We start from the raw sequence: 10,851 nt of genomic DNA on the forward strand, positions 1-10,851 counted from the left end.
GCACAGAAACAGAACAAAAAAAAGAAGAAGAAGAAGAGATGTCATAAATGCAAGCAGCTGGGGTCGGCCCCTGTTATTGTAGAACCAGAGCTTTCTTGAAGAAGACGCAGCTTGGTCTCTATAGAGAGAGAGAGCCGAAATATTTGTGGGTAAGAAGATAAGGCAGCAATTAGGGTTTTGTCTTTATCCTAAAAAAGGATATAAAAGATGGCCTCAACGTGCTCAGGCTAAGGCTATGTATATATATAAAGGGCCAAGCACTTTATGGGTTTTGAATTTCATGGACGAAAACAGTGCATCTCCATTTATTTTATAGAAAAGAATATGTTGAGAATATGCCAAATATTTGAGAAGGAATATGCTGGGAATATGATTTGGCAAAAAAGTGGTTAAAGATGGAGGACTTTTTGTCTTTGATATATATATATATATAAATAAAGTGGAAAGTGAGGCTGCTGTATTCTAAAAACAAGTGGCCTTATCTTGTCACGATAAAAAAAAGAAAGAAATGGATTTCTTAATTCTTATTTCTTTTACTTGGAGTAAAAAAAAAAGTTTTGTATTTTTCAATACTTAGAGAAGTGAAAATGTAATTATCAATATTCTAAGTTGTTGTAGAAAAAATAAAAAAAGAAAAAAGAAAAAAAAAAGAAGAGAAGTTATTTATTTATTTATTTTTAATATTACTTGTCGATTTTATCTGTAAATTACGGTGAGCCCTCAACTTTATCCATGGACTCTGTAAAGACCAAACATTCCCGAAGACATAATGTGAAGCATGGCTGACAAGGTGAAATTATGCATGTCTGAGAAAATGACAATTTCTCATACACGCAAGGGGCAAATGTAAGAGGAGCTAATTTAAGCCCACTAAATTAATTAGGCCCAATAGTCCAAGATTGGTGGGTCCGAATTTATCGCACGTCCAAGATTGGTGGGCCCGGATTTATCGCCATCAAACGGGCTGAATCGCTCTAAGCCTCGAAGGGGTTCGGATCCACGAACTTAGAGACTTAGAGACTTACTCGGTCCCGGACTCGAAAGGGTATTGAACAAGCCTAGAGATCCGAGGCACTCGGACTCGAAAGGATTCGGACCTACGAATCTAGAGATCCGAAGCACTTGGCTTCGAACGGATTCAGATGCAATCTAGAAGCCGCTCCGTTAATGAGTCCCATAACACTTGCGGGCTCGGAGCTTTCCGGAATCTACGCACCAGAACCATGGGCGTAATGGAGTTCGAACAAAGGACCCGATCCCGAGGACGGTGAGTGTAGATAAATTCACTCTTCGGTTAAACTAGCCTATACTCGGGTCGAGGTGGCACGACCCCGGGGGGTCCATGAGACTCGGCAATATTTTGCAGCAGGACGTCCTCTGGGACTACCCCTGACCCTTTGGGATGATTGGGGATCATTGGTTAAGTGTGGCTAAGAAGAAGGGTTCGCCGAGGGACTGATCTCCTCTTCGGGGTTTTCCTCATCCTCGGAGAGGTCACCTCCTCGGACAAGGTGGTTAGAGAGAATATCCCCCATGTGCCTTGCACATGGGCTCCATCCTACATCATGAGGTGCCTATAAATAACACCCACCCATAGCTTTACAAGGGATGGATTTTGGAGATTTTTCAATTCTTGGTAAAGAACTAATTTCCCCTCTCCATTATCAACCTTGAGAGTGAAAGTGGGAGATCCATGGGAGAGCCTTGCCATTATTCTCTCTCTAGCCATTTTGCCTTCTTCTTCACCCAATCTCTTATCTCCATCATCTCCTTTGTTGTTGTGTTCCTAAGTTGAGATTATTGAAGAATCTAAGCCTCTCATTATATTCTAGAGAATTCGAAGTTGTTCTTCAAAGATCTTCGAAAATCTTCGAATTTTCCAACTCCTTTCTTGAACCCTCTCCTACACCATATTTGTATTTTTCATATTTATCTCCTCTAAAGGAGTCATATTATAACACTTCGAATTGTGTGTTCTTTTCTTAGCATAGCATTTGAGTTTGACGACATGATTGAAGTGGAATAATAAAAAATTATATTTCCTTCGTTTATCAGATATTTTTTTCCTTTGGAATTGGAAAATCTTATCTTTCGAGAGTAAAAAGGTCACCAAATCTGAAAAGCAAATAATGTGAATTGTCACTGTTATTTGCATGCCATCAAAAAAAGAAAAAATTTCGTAAAAAGATAAGCGTGACAATTCATATTGGATGTAATCATAGGAGTCTTTACTTGCTTGAGCATCTTTCTTTACAACACAATCTAAAAATTTTGCATCATATGCTAATAATAATTGATGATGGCAATTTTGTGCCCTAGAGAGAGATTGAAAATAAAATTTATTTAGGGCAAATCTACATATTACCCCTTAGAGAACATGTTCACTACCACAACCAAATGAAACAAGAATTAGCTTCCACCCTCCACAAGAACCCTCTTCATATCCTCAACCAGCTCTTCCATCTGCTCCCTTGAATGCAATGGCGAAGGATACACGCACATGCAATCCAATGCCCCATCGCGTATAGTGTCAAATATAGCAATGGACGGCCCAACTCCGTGCACAGAAGCACACCCCATGTAGTCCTTCAATCCGATCTCTCTGTGCATTTCACTAGAATGGTCGATCACAGGGTCCTCAAACACAGAGATGAATGAAGTCCTCATGGACGATGAAGGAGTCAAACCAGGGTTGTCAATGACCTTGCACATGAGGAAATTAATGTCTGCCATGTCAGAGAAATGCTTATTGTTCTTCTTTGAATTAGCGAACGCATTGTATGTTCTCATTGCTAGATCCCAAAGCGTTTCTCCCCCTTTTATGTCATGTGTGTTTAGGGTGGCAGAGTGGTAAAACCCTGAATCATTCAGGTGCACCAAAATCAGTAGATCAAAGTATATAAGTTGGATGATATATCAAAGTATCAAGAAGTTAAGCCTTGTATGAAACACAAAAGTAAATAAAATGGTCTATTGTACTATGCTATCAAGAAAGCCAAAGATGCAGTGAAAAGAGCTGCCGCCTGGCCAAAAAATAGTTTTACCTGCAAAACTTGATTAGGGCCCATTTGGAAAAAACTTTTTTGCAACATATTTTGCTTAAAATTTGAAATTTCATGCTTAAGCAGTTGTACATTGAAAATTAAATGTTTTGGTAAAACTTATCAGATTTACAATTTATTCACTTTTCAGCTCAAAAAGCTCAAAACCAGCTATGAAGTTTCATGCTTGAGCAGTTGTACATTGAAGGGTAAATGTTTGGTAAAATTAGCATGCTTTCAATTTATTTGCTTTTTTAGCTCAAAAAGTTCAAAACAAGCTTAAAAAGCTTCTTCTTCTTCTTTTTTCTTAAAGCTGGGTTCAAGAATTTTTTTAGTTGCAAATAAGTTTTGCCAAACAGACTCTAAACATGTTGAATGTTGCAGAAGTCTCAAACTAGGAGCGCCACAAGTGTTATACAAAATTATAAATAAAAAGAGTAATTTTAAGGAGTGAGAACAGGGGATTGACAGTCTGATAGAAGAGTAAGGTTGGGAGCGGGAGCGGGAGCGGGGGTGGGCCGGAGCGGGGTTCAGGAGTGAGGAGCAAGACCCAATAAGAGTTTCCAGCTACTACAGTTATGAAAGCAACTATATATAATATATACTTTTAATTCAAAGCTGGGGAAAATGTCCAAGATTTAGTTGTTACATGCTTTGTGTAGTGAAACTCCCATTGTATCATTTCCTAAAAATGATATTTACATAATTAAAGTTCTCAATCTCCATCAACAGAGCTTTTCACATGTCAAATCCAATCTAAATTAACAAGTTCATCTTCCTTTCATCATTTAGCATGACAGTAAGTGATGTGGAGTATAAGCAGCTCAAGAAAGGCTAAATTCAGAGAAGTCATGATACTTGGACATTGGCATGATCATAGAGAAACTAACAAAAATCTTCTATAATTATATTTCTAATAATATTATAGCCTTATTTATTATTATTTTTATGTTTTCTAGGATTTTTAAGGTTAGAGGTATTTTAGTAATTTTATATTTACTGACATGAGATGTATGGTTCACCCATGGGTCGTCTTATGGGTTAAGTTATTTAATTCGTTTTTGTTTTTGTTTTTGTTTCTTATTTGGCCTTAAATTAGTTTTAGAAATTAAAAATATTTTAATAGTTTCCTTTTTTTTATTGTAATTGGCTTAGGAAATCTCCTAATCCTATATAAAGCCATGTAATACTTATAATTTAAGGGAGTCAATATTTTATAGAATTTTGAGTGTTTTGAAACTTCTTTGGGTTTGTGTGATGTAACCCTAACTTTAGTTGTGATGCCTAAGGGATTCTAAGAGGGATTTCTAAATCTTTCTTTTGTTTCTCTTTCTTCCCCTCTTTTATTTCAGCACTTTTAACAGCCCAAAATACTGTTCACGAGTATTGTTTACAGTACCCAAAACAGTCCCAAAATTCAATCTTATATCTTATTACATTAAGCCCCTAACCCTAATTCTTCCGTACACTGGTAGAAGCCCTAATTTTTTATTACTTTTCAGCTTCAAATCACAATAAAAACCCACAGAATCCAGCTTTACCGTTCTCACAGAGCTATCCATAATTGTCCTACATCAATAAGTGAACTTGAGTCCCTAACATTAAGATTGAGACACCAATCAAGTGCTAGTTAGGTCCTACTTGGCTTACAAAGTCAATGATTTACTCTTAAATATTACTTTGTTGACTTTATCCTACTAATATAAGACTAGATTTTCTGTTTTTGTCCCAATAAGCCCTTAATTATCTGCCAATGTTATTTATAAAAAAATTAGTTTTGCTTCTAAGATGTTCATAGAACAAACTTCAGTTGCAGCAAAGCATGCAAGCAATATATATATATATGAAGCCCAATAAATCCCTGTTGTGAAGTGACTGAGGAGTGATTAGGGAATGAAGATTAGGGCACACCTAGATGGTTGCTACTAAGAACTGGATCAAGAATCGGACGGCAGTCGATGAGGGTAACAACTGCATACTTCTCCCACTGATCATCAGGCAGGCTTTTAGAGGAACGACCTGCAATCAATCCAGCAGCTGCCAATGCCCCGCATAGTCCAATACCTCTTGACTTGCAACCCTGCAAAATTTGTAACCATAGTCTTGGTGCCCAAGTTTATGCAAGAACAGAAGGTACTCATTTTGTTTTTCTTGTTTTTACAGGAGTATCAAAATTGAAAATGCACTTAACCTCCACCATGTCATATAGCCAATGTTCTTATGTTAATATATATTTATTGTGGATGTAAATTCCGAGCTACCACACTGCAAGGCTGAGCAGGAAATGTGGCAGCATCTTTGAGCAAAGTAGCCAACCAGGCAGTCAAGCTACAATTGGTCAGTCGGACAGGCCTGAGCAGTGGATGGACCAGGTTAAGGGGAAGTCCACATTGAGTAGGAACGAGATTATCCTTACTTGGGATGTCACGTACATGGGACATGATCCACCAAAAGAACATAAAGGGAAATGGTGCCTAAAATCTCACAACAGTAATGCACACTCACACTATAAGCAAGTTGAGAACCCAGCAAGTTGAGAACCCAGAAAACCATGTACACGACATCTAGCATTCTAAGTTAGAACATTTGACTTAGGCATCTAGCTTCTGCTGAGCGTTCATATTTTCCAGCGGCCATCTCCACCCCCACACATGCAAATTAAATTGTCTAATACTTTTATCTACAAGTTGTTTTGTATTTCACATGTGGTGGAGCATCAAGATTGACAAGAAAACATCCTTATCCACTATGGAAGACTTCGCAAGTGTTCCAAATTGTAAAGCATATTTATCACTAAAATCTAAAAATTGACTGAAAAACAAGACTTGACTTAACATGGAATGTTGGAATATGCTTAGTGGAAGGCAATTTTCACTTGTATTCTCAAGTAACATAAATATCTGAGAAAAATCCGTATTTAAATATCCCAACAATAGAATTTTAGTTTTTAAAAAAAAAAAGAATTTTCAATCATATGTCTATTATTATAGTAGAGAAGTTATTGGATATTTCAGGGCACAGTGGTACAATGGGCCGAATGTGCATGTGATTGGTGTATAACAATGACGTCCAATACTTGTCTAAACGCATCTCATATAATAGAATCAGTTTGCTGGAATTAAAAAATAAAATAAAAAGTAAAAACCAATTTGATAAAAAAAAATATCAAAAAAAATATTTTTAATTATTTTCACCCAAAACAAATATAAAATCATATGAAAATGATGAGTTCTTTTACTTTTTTCCATTCATTCTCAATGATGTGTCAGGAAATTGAGTCTTAAGTGTTTTATTTTGGGGGAAATTACACATCGATGGAACCTTCCCAATATAATTGTAAATAATTACAATTATATAAAATAAACTTTATCATTGTTTGAATTTTTTTTTTTTCAAATTTTCTCTTAATTGTTATTTCCCCTTTATTTTAAAACCAATCAACAATGGAGCATTCACATCATTATAAATAAATTTAGAAATTATATTTTAAAGGTCTCAAGCTTTTTTCATTAAGGCCTGTTTTGGCGACACAGTTAAAAGTTAACTTTTTGACTTTTTTGGGTCACATTGATGATTGATCTTTGTACCTTTTTCTAAAAAAAGTCAAAAAAAATCAAAAAGTCAACTTTTAACCTACTTTTCAAAATAGGCCTAATAAATAAAATAGTATATAAGTGTATTTTTTATCTTTACATTTGAAAAATTAACTCTTGCTTATTTTATTTATTTTCACATGTAATTAGCATTAAATTAAACTCTTCTAATAACATATAATTTTTATTTATAAATTTTTTTAAAAAAAAAAAACTTATTGTGTAATATAAAATAACACCGTGCTATTTTATTATGTCAAATTATAATGAATTGTTTTATTTTAATACTAATAAACTTAAAAACTACACAAACTAGATTAGAGATGTTTTGTTTGAACATATTTGGTAAACTACACAAACTAAAAAGTCATAAATGACGCTTTATTAAATCAAATAAAAAAATTTAGGCAATAAAATATTTTTATTTCAAGTGTCAACCAAACGTCGAAAAACAAAAACAAAACCATTTTTTCCCCGTAAAATCAATTTACAAGAAAGTTATTTTTTGGGGTAAAATATTTTCCGTCGAAACAAACATAGCTTAAATAATTTTGTTCAATTTGGTCATTACGATCAAGTTAAAAGTTAAAATTAACAATTTTGAAACATTTATCAATCTACACAAATAGAAATCAACAAGACTACAAATACAGAATCAACCACATAAAATATTTTTGATCATACATATTACATGGAGGAGCATAAATGACCCGAACAATTAATTATTCAAATTTGATTTGAAAATTTTAACAAATTTCAAAATATGTTCAAGCTTTGTTCGCTAAGCTTTCGAGTCAATCTCAAACGAGCTTTTGTCAACCTAAACTTGAATAACCTGACATTTTTATGGGTCAAGCTTCTCTCCAGTCCGAGAGCGTGCTGTTGGGCCCATGAGGGCCCACCACGTGTTTTGTTTCGATGATCCGAACCGTTCAATGTGTAGAACTCGTCAAGTACTTTATCCCTACAAAAAATCACGTTAATTGGATACCGATAGCTACTTGATCGGATCAGTAACGGCAAATATAATCTTCAAAATAAATTGTTGACAAAAATCTGATCCGAACAAATAGCTATCGATATCCAATCAACGTAATTTTTTACAGTGACAAAGTAATTGACGAACTCTACATATTGAATGGTTCGGATTGTCGAAACATGACCCGTGGTAGGCCCTACGGGCCCAACAGTACCGTCCAGTCCATGTGAACTGGAGACAAGCCTAAACCTATTTTTATATAGGCCCTGTTTGGAAATTGGCTATTTTTTTACTTTTTGATTATTTAGATATTTTAATAGGCTATTTTAATTTTTGTGTTTGAAAAAATGGGTTGAATTGTTGTATTAAGAAATGTGTTTGAAATTATATTAAACAATGAAATGACAAAAATGCCCCTAAGAAGAGTATGTTCTTGTTGAATGATGTGGCATTGCCCTCTAACTTGGGAAATATATTTGGGCTCTAACAACCGATGTGTATCTCAATGTTCACAGGGGTAATTTGGACATTTGACAACCTGAGTTGGCAGTGCTGTCAAGGCACACGGTCTATTTTTTTATTTTTTTTTTGTATATGCTTTTCTGCTAATTCAGCTGCGAGGCTGAAATAGCCCTCTCCCTCTCAACCTAGCTTCCAAACACGGCCATAATTAATCTTGAACTGAGCCACGAGTAAGAAATATGATTTAAAGCTTTAGCTAATTCCAAAATATATTCAAACTCACTTCATTACTTCTTCTTTTTTTAACTATTTTAGTTTGATTTTTTTAACCTCATTTAGTTTTTATTTTTGACTTTTTAAATTTTTATGAAAAAAAAATAAAATAATTATGATTTAAATGTAACATTTTATCTTGTTGACTTATGTAGCCGATTTTATATTTTGTGTTTTTTTGACCAAAGATCCATTGTCAAACATAACTTTGAATGTTTGGGACCCTTTTTTTGAAATTTTATGACCTCTAATTTAATCTTCGCACTTAAATATGTATGTAGGATCCACTTAAATATAAATGATTGGGATGAGAGTGAGTTATGAGAAGTCCCTATCACAATTGCTTTAATAAATTAAACAGGAGTGCTGAGACCCCGTGGGTGACTCCCAGCACTCCCACCTCCACATGAGAGGCTGTAGATCAAGGAAAAAAAAAAAAAAAAAAATTATCCACCAATCACTCCCCACTGGAGCCCTGGGGTCACCCCCAGTGGCGGTCTGCCTCTTTTTCCTAAATTAAACTTAAACGATATTTTAACAACCGAACAAAATTCGTCGTGTATTATCCCTGGTGGACCATCATAAAAATTGTTTCACCCAAACTACTCTATCTATCATGTAATATAAAAATTCGACTTAAAGTGTGTGAATAAGTGCAATTTAACTGAAAATATTTGGGAAAAAAATATATATGGATGCAAAGATCAAACAAAAATCATGGTGAAGAAGAAGTTGAACTCACAGAAAGAATGCGATGAGTATGATCAGAACTTATCTTCAACCTCACAACCTTGGAACATCTCGGCGATTCCACATCAACAAAATTCAAATTCGCCAGCCTCAGAGCATTCAGAGAGTACCCAACCATGTCCACACCACGCGCCCAAAACGGCTTATTCCCTTTCCCATTCGGCACACAATCCTCAATTCCCAAACTAACCTCTCCTCCCCCCTCTATTTCCCTCTCTACCCCCCCTCCTCCCTCCGCCACCGCCGCCGATATCTCCCTCAGCAGCGCCGCCGCCGAGGTCCGGTCACACGCCGCCGTGTGCAGCCGCAGCACCACCGCCCACTCGGCATCACTCAAACTGTAAACGCTCGCGAAGAACACATCGGTTTCGGAGTCCAATGAAAGGTCCAGATCGCGCCAGGTGGTGTTGTTGAGTTCGTGTTCGAGGATCAGTTGGAAGGGGGAGAGGGAGGGATTGTTGAGGGATCGAAGGATCTCGGCCGTTGATGAGAGATCGAAGAGCTGGATTTGGAGGTGAGGAGTTGGGGGTGTGATGAAGGAGAATGATGGTGTGGTGGTGGTGGAGAAGTGGAGTTTGGAGCGGAGGATAGGGTGGGAGATTTGGAGATTGTGGAGGGTATTTTGGAGAACTGAGAAGTTAGGTGGTTTAGAGAGGAGGAGAGAGAGGACGGTTATGCCGGTGCCGCCGGGGACCGCCTTGCACCAGCTCTGCTCGGTGCCGCCGGCGGGGCGGCCCTTGGGGGGTGGTGGTGCGTCGGTGTCTTGCTGCTGGTCAGACATGGAGAGAGAGAGAGAGAGAGTTATTGGGGAAAGGAGTAGAGGGGGGGACACGAGAGAGCAAAAAGCACCATTGCTCTGAACCCAAAACAAGGACACAAAAAAAAACATAAAAATGGGAAGAAAATGGAGGACGACAAAAACTCGTCTGTTTGAAAATGAAACTTAGGCCAAGTTTGGGATGTTCCAAAAAAGTCAAAAAGTCAAAAAGTTACTCAAAAAGTTAAAAAGTTAATACTATTCACCAAAAGTCAACAATTACGGCTGCACAACTCCCAATTCAAATTTTTCCCTACAAATCAATTTTTACAATTTTTTATTATACATTTTTCAATAAAAAGTCAAAAAGTTAACCCAAACATCCATATTTTCAACCTCAATTTTTTAGTCCAAAAAGACAAAAAGTGCACTTATTTAGTCTTCCCAAACTTGGCCTTATTGCATCATCCAAAACAAGGGCAAATTACATATACACCCCTCCACGTTTGGCAAAATTACAAATATCCCCTGAGGTTTGAGAAATTACGAATTCCCCCCTGAATGCTATATTTGCATAAGAAATTAGGGGGTAATTTGTTATGAAATAGAAACCTCAGGGGGTAAATTGTTATGAAAATACAAACCTCAGGGGGCGGGATGTAATTTCTGAAACCTCAGGAGTATCTGTAATTTAACCAAACCTGGAGGGGTGTATATGTAATTTGCCCTCCAAAACAACCCATCACTCGTCTGTTTCAATTCCTTCTATAATTGTACGAATTATATTTATAATTATCTATATATATAAATTGTAATTTTTAAATATATTTTTTTTAAATATTTTTTTTTATATTTTATTAAAGTTTAATATTTTGATAGTAATCATATGTGTTAAACTTTTCAATGAATAAATTGTATTTTTTTATTATTATTATATTATATTAAAGTTTAATATTTTGATAATAATCATATGTGCTAAACTTTTTAAGAAATTTT

At 35.9% G+C, this 10,851-nt stretch overlaps 1 protein-coding gene across 1 annotated transcript; it reads right to left on the reverse strand.

The window, feature by feature from the left end:
* Positions 1-2,175: 2,175 nt before the first annotated feature.
* Positions 2,176-10,332, reverse strand: LOC114290432 (GATA zinc finger protein). Its single transcript, XM_082919567.1, has 4 exons — positions 10,311-10,332; positions 9,091-10,040; positions 4,953-5,121; positions 2,176-2,858 (listed from the first exon to the last, which is right to left on the reverse strand). The coding sequence occupies exons 2-4, from the start codon at positions 9,985-9,987 to the stop codon at positions 2,410-2,412; spliced, it is 1,515 nt and encodes a 504-aa protein (XP_082775693.1). The 5' UTR covers positions 9,988-10,040; positions 10,311-10,332; the 3' UTR covers positions 2,176-2,409.
* Positions 10,333-10,851: the final 519 nt, after the last annotated feature.

The sequence above is a fragment of the Camellia sinensis genome, chromosome 3 (assembly GCF_055761805.1).
Source record: "Camellia sinensis isolate YWXY chromosome 3, ASM5576180v1, whole genome shotgun sequence".
Classification (NCBI taxonomy): domain Eukaryota; kingdom Viridiplantae; phylum Streptophyta; class Magnoliopsida; order Ericales; family Theaceae; genus Camellia; species Camellia sinensis.